The sequence below is a fragment of the Nyctereutes procyonoides genome, unplaced genomic scaffold (assembly GCF_905146905.1).
Source record: "Nyctereutes procyonoides isolate TBG_1078 unplaced genomic scaffold, NYPRO_anot_genome, whole genome shotgun sequence".
Taxonomy (NCBI): domain Eukaryota; kingdom Metazoa; phylum Chordata; class Mammalia; order Carnivora; family Canidae; genus Nyctereutes; species Nyctereutes procyonoides.
The window spans coordinates 28,970,614-28,982,702 of NW_026575044.1; the positions used below are offsets into that span (position 1 = coordinate 28,970,614).

At 38.7% G+C, this 12,089-nt stretch overlaps 1 protein-coding gene across 1 annotated transcript in view; it reads right to left on the reverse strand.

Annotated features, from left to right (window-relative positions):
- Nucleotides 1–12,089, reverse strand: part of ASXL3 (ASXL transcriptional regulator 3) — a 147,178-nt gene that overhangs the window by 10,678 nt on the left and 124,411 nt on the right. The window contains exons 8-9 of the mRNA XM_055324133.1: nt 4,866–4,962; nt 2,897–3,002 (exon numbers count right to left, since the gene is read on the reverse strand). Coding sequence (XP_055180108.1) covers nt 2,897–3,002; nt 4,866–4,962 — 203 coding nt within the window. The remainder of the gene's footprint in view (nt 1–2,896; nt 3,003–4,865; nt 4,963–12,089) is intronic.

The window sequence follows — 12,089 nt, forward strand, 5'->3', positions numbered from 1 at the left end:
TAGTCTCTTTTCTTTCAACTTTCCCTAAGATGGGTTCAAACAAAGCTACAATTTATAACTATCTACACTGAGAGGAACAGAATAACTACATTACAGATAAACTTAAAGCAAAATAATCAACTAGAAATATGGGGCTCGGCCAAGCAGAGATGCCACTGATAGTAGGTTAAGTGTAGAATATACAGTACCTATCCACTGGCAGCCAAATTTCTGCTGGTTGGTTAATAAGGATCTAATAAATTTATTATTATTAATTCATATTAAATATATTTAATATCATTAAATATAACAAATGTATGTAATATATATTATACATATGTGTGTATATGTATATAATAGATATGTATATATGGACAATAGCACTGCACAAAATATGCTTATGTTGACATTTTATTATTTTCATTAAAAAATAGATTTAAGATGGCATAGGGCATAGGTTGATTTTCACAGCACACCACATAACACCACAAAGGAAAACATTTTTAGTATATGTGCTGCCGAAGCGAGCACCACCACAAAGGAAAACAGTTAAGTTCAGAAATCTAGACTGTAAACCAACAGACCAACCCCTATAACTGAGTTAGCATCCCTATGGGTGATCTCTAAGTAACCAAAGCAAATATAGAACAGTACTATGTTATAAGCAGAGTAAGTCAATAAGAACCATAATAAAGACCTCAAACAAATAGCTAAAAACTAAAGTAGACAACTCTTAAAAACAGGGGAGTTTGGATGGCAACATTCTTGGGAAAACTTAGAGCAGTAAAAAGACACTTGTCAACTGAAAATTATCTGACGCTATGAAACATAATCCTTCATACACTGGAGCCAAGTAATCTAGAAATAACAACATTAGAAGAGCACTCAATGAAATGTCCAAAATATCTCTGTCATCCAGTATGTAATCGAAGACAGAAAGAGACAAAGACCAGTGACATAAGGGGACAGAAACTCTATAGATAAACTACAGCAAGAAAAGGGTCAAAAAAAGAGAGAACTGTTTGTATTCAGCCCTCAGGGAGGTTACGTAATGGGGAATCATGCTTATTCACAGGATTGTAGCTGTTACCTTCCAGGGCAGGGGCCCTTAACCTGAGAGGCATGGATGTCTAGAAGCCCTCAAATTTTATGTAAAAAAATTGTATTTGTGAATTTTTCTGAGAAGGAATTGTGGCATTAGGTGACTGAGCAAATCATTTAACCACACTGTGTAAACCTGGAAAAATTACTCAGTTTCACTGTATCTCAGTTTCCTAAACCCTTTTTTTAATGTAAAAGTAATAACGGTGTCCATCTTACAGGACAGTTGGGTAGGTTAGTGAAATAATACTTGCAAAGCTCTTAGACACATATCAGAGCCAGGTACGCTCAATCACAACATGCTGAATGGGGGGAAGACCTCTGTCATGCATAGTCTCTAGGGTACAGGCTCTCTGAGGGCAGAGCCTAAGAAGCCCTGTGAACATGTGCACCTCTGGCATCTAGATGAGATACTGAATCAATTTTGCTGAATTAAAAAAAAAAGTGCCCACAGTCAACCACAACTAAGGACCAGTGCACTGGAGGTAACTAGCTCAGTTGTACCTTTGCCAGCACTGAAAACAGTGCTCCCAACATTCCCTTTGTCAGAAATATCATCCTCCAGGTTCTTAATCCTGCTGGGCATCAGCATGACCTAGAGACCATCTAAAAATGCATATTTCTGGGCTCAACTACTGGACATTCCCAATCAGTATGTCTGGCATGGGTCCTGGAAATCTGTATCTATTTTTAAAAGCTCCAGTGAGGATTTTGATGTAGCCAGGCTTGAGTAATACTGCTGGTGACAATATCTGAAGGTATATAAGGAGCCTGCTGCATTTTAATTTTTGAGAAAACACATTAATTATCTCCTGTAAGTTTTCTTAAATATGTATAGGCATCCACGGTCCTAGGATAGCAATGAAAACAAGCCCTCCCACTTGAGAGTACTGCTATTTAGGACACTCCACCAAATGCTAGCCTACTCTAAGCAGGCTGTTAATCACGTAGTTCCTTTTCAAGAGTACTCATATGAGACTCCTGATATTGTTTTCTCTGTTTACAGGGGGAAATTTTATGAAATGAGATCAATTGGTACAGATTTTGTTACCTACAACCACGTCAGTGACATCTACACAAAACGACTTTCAGGCATGAATTATGTACCTGGGAGTTCAAGCACAAATTCCTTTCTAAGGAGGATCTAAAGTCACTGTCAATTGTCAGTGACTTCCTTCTTCCTTAGGGATCTGCTAGTCTCTGAGACTCTAATTCTGCTCAAGTATGATATGTCCCTTCTAAATGTGAGGCAAAAGCTAAACTACTTTCAATTTAATTCAGTTGCTGCCAAGCTTAAGTGTGGCCAGTATTATTTTAAAGAGAAACACATAAAAAGAGAAATAATAAAAACCAGTTACACTCGGAGAGGAAGATAGATAAAGAGTAATACTTCAGGACCTTCTCCAAACACATGTATATGCACAGTCAACATCAGAAAAATGTGAAACTTAAGTGTGTCTAAAACTACTTAGCTCTAAAGTATTCGTTAATGAACATACTTGGATTAAAAACAGGAGATTTTTTACTAAAATCTAGTTAAGAAAGCCATAATTGACTTCTATAGGATTTCAGGTGCTATTTTCAGGCCAAAATGAATTTTCATGGACAAGTTATAAACCCTTGAAAGCACATTTTTTAAAAATTTAAGTGCTGATATGCCACTATAATTTTACCTGCAATTTCTTACACTGTGGGACTATTGCCTTTTATCGCAGGTTTATTAAGTTTTACAGCATATGAGTGTGCTATGTGAAGCAGAGAATTACATTTTCATTTCCTTCTGAGAGAAATGAGGAAAAAATGCTCTAGTACTTACTTTTCTCCATAAAACCTTTCAAAGAATTTTTCTTTCCAAGGTTCTGTTTTCTTTTCCTTCTCAATTTCTTGCCTTATCCGCAACTGCATTTCTGGAGTAAATTCTCCTAGAAAGCAAATGCTTATATATTGAGTCAAAGTGGTCATCTCTTTTGCCGATTAATAAAGAAAACATGTAATTAATTTGAGTAAGCTTTTATGGATGTTGAAAAGTAAAACATAGAGTACTGACAACATTTCTACAGCCTCTCTTTTTATGAACATGGCTCAAACAGTCATTTAGTCATAGGTGAACTTTAAAACCCTCAGCAAATATACTGTGTGCTAGGGGCTGTGAATGAAATGGCATATATTCAGTGTCCTTAATGAAATCAGTCTGGTGGGAGAAAAGGCACACAATTGACTATAATATAATGCTGAAAGCCCTGTATGGGCTGTAGGAATAAAGACAGTGAAAGTACAGAAGCAAAGGCACTTAATTCTGCCTGAATCGATTAGGAAGGCCACATACAGGAAATGGTTCTTGAGTTAGCTTTTGAAGGATGACTAAGCTTTTATAAAGTAATTAACTCACAAGGCACAGAGATATGAATATGTATATTTATGTTCTTTTGAGTGGCCAATTGTGGGAACACAGGAGTAGGATGAAATGAAATGGGAAAGGTAGGCTGAGGCCAATTAACAAATACATGGTTTAAAGAGAGTTTTAATTTTTTTCTACAAGAGACTGAGGGAGGTCCTGACAGCATTCACTCAGGGAGGAATGTGGCCAAACAACTGGCTTAGAAACAAGATGAAGTGGAGGGACTCCAGCCAGGAGGCCACTGAATGGGACAGATGAGAAAGGAAGAGTAGAGTCAGGCCAGCAGCTGTGGGAATGTTCAAGGGGAATCAGATTCACAGCACAACTGACAATTCATGACCAGATCAGGAGAAGGAAGAGGACCAGAGGGATCATCAAGTTTCAAAGTGAGGAGCTCTGTGGACAGCGGTGACATTAACAAATAGGGGGCAGAAGGGATGGCAGACAGTAAAAGAAAGTGAGGTTAATATTGACATTATAGTTTTCAGGTGCTTGATATCAGCTAGGGAGATCCAACAGGCATTTGGTACAGAACATGGAATTAGGAAAAAGGAGTTAGAGCCAATATGGAAGTTTTTGGCATATGGACTACCAAGAAGGTGAAAGAGGCTGCTTTGAGAATGTGCACAGCTACAGGAGAAGGTACCCAAGAGAATGGTGGAGACATCATCATGTATCATTAGATGGAAGAAAAGAAGCTCTAGAAGGAAACTGAGGAATGGCTATCAGCAATGCAGCCACAGGAAACAATTTAAAATATACTGTGAATGTCTCAGGTAGATCGTTTCGTTTCAAATTGGACGAGGTTAAAAAAAAAAGGATATTGCAGAAGGAGCCTGAAATTTAAGGACTAAGAAGAGGAAACTGGGCTTTGCCATTAAAAAGTCATTAATATTCTCAAGGAGGCATTATTTCAGTTGTGTATAGTAAGTAGGGTTACACACGATCATTACAATTTGAGTGAGTAAGGCAGTAAAATGATAGTACCATTGGTTATTTTTGTTCTTTCGGGAAGCATGGTGACTAAAGGAAGAATAAGGTAAAGTGGTGGCTTTAGGGGAAGAGAGTATTAAAAGAAGACTATTCAAGCTCTAGGACATTAAGAGAATACATAGTGCCTCAAGTAAGTGATTAAAATTACCATTCCAAAGAAAATCTAGCTACATCAAAATTTTTTTTATTATGTTCCAGATAATATTATGCTTCCTTCAAAAATGCCAAGTATAACAAAGACTTAGTGAAGTCATTTGGAATAGAATAAGAGTTTTTACTACATTAAAGTATACGTCAGGGAGAGAAAAAGACTCAGAAATCAGAGAAAGGTGCAAGGCTCAGTACAATGTGTGTATTCAGATATGCCAAAGAATAATGGAAAAGAGAAATTTACCTTCTGCCAGTCGCTGTTTCCATCCTTGAGCTGCATATGCAAAGAATTCATTATTTAGTGCTGAAGAACTCAGGCGTAAAATTCCATCGCTTCCCATCTAGGAAATAAACGGAAAAAAACAAGATCCATCAAGGATAATTCAAAGCAAAAGTATGCAGGAAAGAAGAGAAAACAGGGTGTGTGCATGAGAGAGAAAGTGTGGGGTAGGAGAAAGGAAGAAAAGGAGCCTAGCAGAAGGTGAATTTCCTAGTAGAAAAACTGCACTTTACAGTGACTACTATAATGACACAAATATAACAATTTAAAGGAAATCTTTACTAGGCATTCCCATTATTGGTAGTGAGGAAAACAAATGCATGGGATTTCATCAAAACAGTTTTACATCTTTATCATTTTACTACGTCCTAAGTGGTACCACCTTAATCACTATGTTTATACCTTTCTATTATCTTTTATTATATTTATTTTTTTCTATTATCTTTTATAAATTAAATTTTCTAAAATTTGTGAAAGCTAAAGAAATCCAGTCTGATCACTTGGATTTTTTTCTCTGGCTGAAGTTTAGACAAGAAAAAGTTCTAAAATATTAAGGCAAATACACCCACACTGTCATACAACCCCCCTCACACTTCTTTCCAATTTGGGTGCACACATACACACACAAAAAAAACCCAGGTAAATGGTAAAGTGTAAATATGTGCAATTGCATGCTATTAACCTCTTTCTTTAAACATACTAATTTTTTTAAAATTCACATGTAGAAGAGATTCAGATAAGCATCATCAAATTGGATGCTTTTAACTTTCCAATTATTTATTGCACCTTCTATGTGCATGTAGTCTGCTTGCTGACATTGGAGATAAAAGAATTGGCCTTGACCTTGACTGGTTGCTTATATCATTGAGGAATGAAGATAACACAGTGTCAAACATTGGGTGAATGGGAATTAAGAAGTGCAAAAAATAAAAGCTGGAGGATGATATCTAGATGGACATGAGTGGTGAGGAAGAACTTGATACCAGAGGCGAAGCCAGGTCCTGCAAGATAGGATTTGGACAGAATGGCTTTAGAGATAAAGCATGTAGTGTACTGCAGAGATTAGGAGCTTTATTGCAGAGGCAGGACATCACAGACAACCAGGAACTGGACCAGGTATGAAGGTGTGAGGTGCTTTAACCTGCTGGTCAATGGCCTGGCTCCAATTACATTTTCAAAGACTTTCTCTTATTCCCATATATACGCTTCATGTGTCCTAATCTTTAATTGTCACTGCTACCTGAGATTTCTCATCCCCATGTTTCTGTCTATGGTCTTTTCCACACTCCATCTTCACCACAGAAATACTACTCTTCTCTTAAAATGTCACTCAACGCCTTCATGAACATGTCAGCTGAACCACCATTCAGGAGCAAAGGAGAACACTGAAACTGAAAGTCAGTATTATACCAACCACTCTAAACTGGATAATGGTAGATCAAATTCAGAAGAGAGACGCTGTGAAAAAACACAAGGTATGCTGAATGCTGCCATGACATGGACAGGGAAGCTGCAGAGTGGACATTCTAGGTTTCCTGCATCTAAGAAGATATGGATAACCATGCTAAAATATTCAATACACTTGGAAAATGTCAGGCGAGACTTTGTTCATTCATTGAATCACTGTTTACTCACTCAGCTATTTCATCTTTATTCAAGACACTTATTAAGCTACTCATATGAACCCATGTACCCGGCATGTGTATACAATTGCACTGAAGAAAAAGCTCCTGCCCTTATAGTGAATATATTCTACATATAGCAGATGCTTGTGGTCCCTGTATGTCTCTTCCGCCCGCCTGGGTTCAGTACAACTGTAATGCAGTTATATCACCATGCCAGTATCCCACGGCAGTGTCCAACACAGACCTTTGATCTGAATGGATTAAGTGCCCCACCCTTCTTATCTTCTGATTGGACAATTCTAGGACTATCTGGAATGCAGTATACACACTGAACCAATGGATGACATTTGGTCCTGTGTCCCCAGTAGAACACATGGCCCTGGAAACCAAGGGATGGGATGAGTGAATCTTCATACTATCTCTCACAGGAAACCACTGGCAGACTGTGTACTTTTGGTGCCCACAGTTCCAGACCATGTGAGATTAAAAGTCCATGTCCCCCCCCAAAAAAATTGAATTTTTTTTTTAAAAGTACATGTCCCTAGGAGAACATCATTTTTTCTAGGGCAAGGTCTCACAGACTTGGCACTATTGTCACTTGAGTCCAAATACTTCTTTATTGTGGCAGCTGTCTGAATATTGTAGGTTGTTGACCAGCATCCCTGGCCTCTATGCACTAGATGCAGTAGCAACCCCCCCTTCCCAAATGTGACAATTGTAAATGTCCTCAAACATTACCAAATGTGCCTTTGAGGCAAAATCATCCCCAAGTGACAATCACTGCACTATTGGACATGGTGAGGGCGCCACTGGAGCTAAAGCTCTGCCTGGTTCCTCTGTGTCTCTCATGCTGGTGGGTCAGTAGGCAAAGAGAGGAGTTACCGGACAGGTGGGATAATCAGCACCAACGTGTCATGAGGAAAGAGGATTGTTGCCATAGGACAGAGGCAGAGTGAAGGATGTAGGGAACACTGGAGATTCATTAGGACCTCTCTTGGTGTTTCTATATCTTGGTGTTTCTATATCTTGGTGTTTCTATATCACTTGGTAACAAGTGAACATGGATTACAGCAATGACAGCCAGAAATGTTAAGGGAGCCAAAGGCTCAGACTCTTCAGGGATGACAGTCTGGGTGACTTCACCAGGCAAACTAGCAGAATTCCACTGGGTGTGAGGAAATTCAGAAATGGGTGACAGAGAAGGGAAATGAACTTCAATCACAGCCTTAAGACCAGCTTGAGACTAGCAGTATGTGTAGCTAGTCCACTAAGTCCCTGGTCAGAAGTCTGGTTGTTTTTTTTTTTTTTTTCCTTTCTAAAATACTATACCAGCCACTCTTTACAGAACTAGTCAGAGGGAACTTAACATGAAGCACAAGGTCTGAGTGGTAGAGAAGTAGACTGGACTGGACATTGGTGAATCTGTATCTAGCCTGCATAAGTATAGACAAGATGGGGCAATGCTTTTCAGGGCATTTGTCCCACCCACACCTGTAACACTCTAGGGTTTTCTTTGCAACAGATGCAGCCTGGAAATGCAGAGTCTGGCCCTGAGGGCAATGCCCCCATCCATGGGAGACAAGGGTCTGTGGTAAAACGTCTTGCTTCCCTGTTGTCCTCTGGAACAACTCTCAGAGGGCCCTCAGCAGAACTGTGACTGAGTCATTCCAAGGGTATTTCTTCTTGTCTTCACATCATCTAATCCCTGGCTTCTGCTTCCAAACTAACTATATTCAAGTTCTTGTTCCAGGCTCCATTTCTGGAGGGAAGGGGCAGGGGAGGATCCTACTAAGTAAGACTCTGAATCTAAGGAGTTTGGGCTTTAGTCTCCACATGGAGATGACCCAGTGAATGTACTTAAGGTGAACCGGAGGCTTGAGGCAGAGCATATATCAGCATGGCGCCTCTGGCTGGTCACCTCCAAGTCCAAGTTAGCCCCCTGATTTACCTCTGCATATTAATCACCTTTTCAGAGTCCAGAGTGCTCACCATTACACTATGGAACCTTAATCACCTTTTCAACATGTGCCACAATAGGGTAAAGGTGAGAAACCCTGCTCTAGGTAAAAGGAAACTACCATTAAAAAGGTCAAAGTTGGGAAGAGTCCAAAAAGATTTATGTTTAACAAGATAACTTTATTACCTGTGAAAAAGATGGAATGGAGAGGAATGCATAACAGAAAGACATCACCAGCAGGTAGCAGAATACTTCCAAAAAAGGAAAAGAAAGGCAAAATCTTCAGGACTGGGTGGAGGGCTTTAGGACTGAGGATGTAAAGGTAATGGAAGAACATTTCAGCAGACACCAAACACGCTCAGGATGACTCCAGGAAATGGGGTGGATGAAAAAGGCAGCTGAGCTTGAGCACAAGTCTTCAAGCAGTGTTATGAAAGAGATCTAGCAAAGACAAAAGGATGAAGAGAAGACAGGCCATCTAAGTGTTATGCCTCTAAGAAGTCTGAAATTTTTCTGTGAATGTTAACTCTGAACATCTGTCTGTGGTTTCGGAGCCCTGAGAAAAAGCGACTTCACTTAGGAAGACTAAAAGGGAAGAGGTATTCTTATTGTGTAAATTTTAAATAGGACTAGTAGGTGGAAGGCAAGTTCCCTGAAGAGGTAAAGAAATTTGTTTGCTATGAAGTGCATTTATAGCAGGCACAATGAATAGGTTAGAATTCTTCTATATTTGAGGACATGCATGGTACCTTATAATCTTCTATAGTCCATGCAATGCCTAGTGTATTGCAGGTACTCAATAAATGTTTATTGCTGCCCTCGCTTTATGTAATGAAAGATTTAAAATTAAACTCCGGTAGCTGATAGGCAGGATTTTCATCTCATGCATTCTCCCAGGCCAAGAGCATGATTAGTTATTAATTGAAATTTCAGCATAATTTTAAGACACAAAGAAATACCAGATCCAGATTAGCTCTGACAGAGTTTCAAGATTTCAGCACATGAAAATGCAAGGCAGTGTGAAATAAACACATTCAAAAATATGGAAGCTAGCCCTGAAGGAAAATGTTTTTCTTTTAAAACAGAAAAATAATATTAACTGCCAGACTTTCAGGCTGTATGAGACAGCACAATTAAACATTAGGGCTAAATTGGACTTAGGAAATACGTGCCAATAAAACTTTTAAAATACACTATTAATTTTATGGTCTTTAAGAAATACTGTCCAAAAGACATAACATTTTAATGAGCTGGAACAATAAACATTTCTGAAAGATTTATTTATTTATTTATTGCTGAGCTATAAATTCTTGTTTTTCAGATTACCCACGCTAGAAATGTTCATTCTAAAAACTCCCTTAACTCTCTTGTAATGAAGTGTCTAAGCTATTGATAAATTATGCTTCCTTTTTAATTAGGAGGAAAAAACTCTGAACGTTTTAGTTGTTATAGAGGAAAATAAATACGAGTAAAGGGAAATTAATTTGTGTTGAGATCCTTTCACAAAGGTTCAAACTCCTTGTTCGTGAGTCTATAACTTGCCTTTGGTATTGATTACAGTAACATCCATTTTGTGGGATGGATGTCTGTGGAATTCAAAGGGTGGAAATGCCAATTCTCCTTGCACCGTAGCCAGTTTTTGAAGGTCAATGAATTTTAATTCCGTACACGAATATATCTATGCTTAATAATAATCCTTCAGACCTCTAATATATTATCACTTTTTTCTTATTTTAGATTTCCTGTAAGTGATTCAGAATGCATGGCATGTGGGCTGCAAAATGGAACAGTGAGAGATGTGTTGGAGAGTTTGAAAATAGCCAGACAATAACGGGACACCTAGATATACTAAGCAATGTGGATTTCATTCTTCAGACAATGGGGAGCCATTCAAAGTGAAGCCACCTCACACTGCGTGTACGCAGGTAGGCAGGCTGCTGGTTTAGATGGGGTGTTCAGGATTGGCCTCTGGAATGCTCACTCTTAATAAGGGATATTCATGTAGAAACCTGAAAAAAGCAAGGAAGCATCCCTGAAATAGCCTGGGGAAGAGTGTGTGAAGTAAAGGGATGCCAATCCAGATACTGACCCTTGTGGGGGGCCCACCAGGGGATCTGAAAACCCGGAGGCACATTGGATTGGAGGCTACAAAATTGTGCTGGGCTGCAGACCCACTGTACAGACTGGCTTTTCCCCTCAAGTGAGCTACAAAGCCTTTGAGGGAATTCTGGTCTGAGGAATGGGAAATTCTGACATTTCAAAAGGATAGCTCTGACTGCTGTGTATAAAAAAGACTTTAGAGTGGTGCCATCCAAAGGCAACATAAATGTCAGCCACATACGTGATTTCAGTTTTCTTAGTAGTCACATTGAAACAATAAAAAAGAAGGTGAAATTCTAATAACATCTTTTTTTTAATACCGCCTATGCAAAATGTTATTGTTTTGATATATAACATAGAATATTAAGATATTTTCATTGTTTTATGTATTAATTCTTCAATATCTAGTGTATATTTTTAAGCATCTCAATTCAGATCAATCATATTTCTATTGCTCAGCAGCCACTGGTGACTCATAGCTACTCTATAGGACAGCATAGTTTTAGATGATAAAGACTTATAAGGACACAAGTATGTAGTTACTGTGGTGATCCAGGAAAAGGATGAGAGTAGCTTGGACTATGGTGACAGCAGTGGAAATGCTTGGGTTCTGATTTTCTTCTGAGGGTTGAACCAACAGAACTTAATGATGGATTGGATGTGTGGTAAGAGAGAAAGAGATCAGGCAAGGATAACACCAAATACTTTTTTTTTTTTTTTTGGCCTTGGCTTTGGCAACTACAATTATAAAATTTCTATTTACCAAAATGAAGACAATGGTGAGAAGAGGAGGTTTGGTTTTAAACCAGTTGAGGTGCTAATAACAATTTTAAGCAGATGCCTCAGATATATCATTCAACATATAGTGTAGGGGATGCCCTGGACATAGCCAAGACTAGGGACAGAGGTTCCTGTTCGAGAATCATCAAGAGAAGGTCAAGGTATAAATGATGAAGTCTTAAGATTATTCAGGCAATGCAAGTAAAGAGAAGAGAGCTATTCAAGAGAGGTACAGGAACTGCAGACTGGATGGGGCTGAGTGCACATGTAATGAGTGGTGAATGAGACAAAGGTGTAAATGATGAGTCTCAGGCATAAAGTTTGGGTAAGTTGGTGAATACTGGTAGCGGAAATCAGGACAGGAAAAATACAAGGAGGAGCAGGAATCTGGACAAAGAAGTGATGGGATTTGTTTTGGATATGTTGATATAAGGATATCTTAAAGGCATCCAAATAAAGAAGTCTAATCAATAACTAAGACTCAGGGCAGGAAGCTCAACAGTATGGGAGGAATCAATGAAAACTAGCAATTATCAGCAAAGAAGAAAACAAGGATATGATGAGAACATGGAAGAAGAATTTACTGGAATAGAAGACAGCTCTAAAGCAGAGCCCTGAGAAATACTGATCTAGAAGGAATGGGCAGGAAATGTAGATTCTGCTAGAAAGACCAAACAAAAGCTGTCTGACAGAGGTAGGAAGAAATGCAAGGAAAGATGCAAGGGA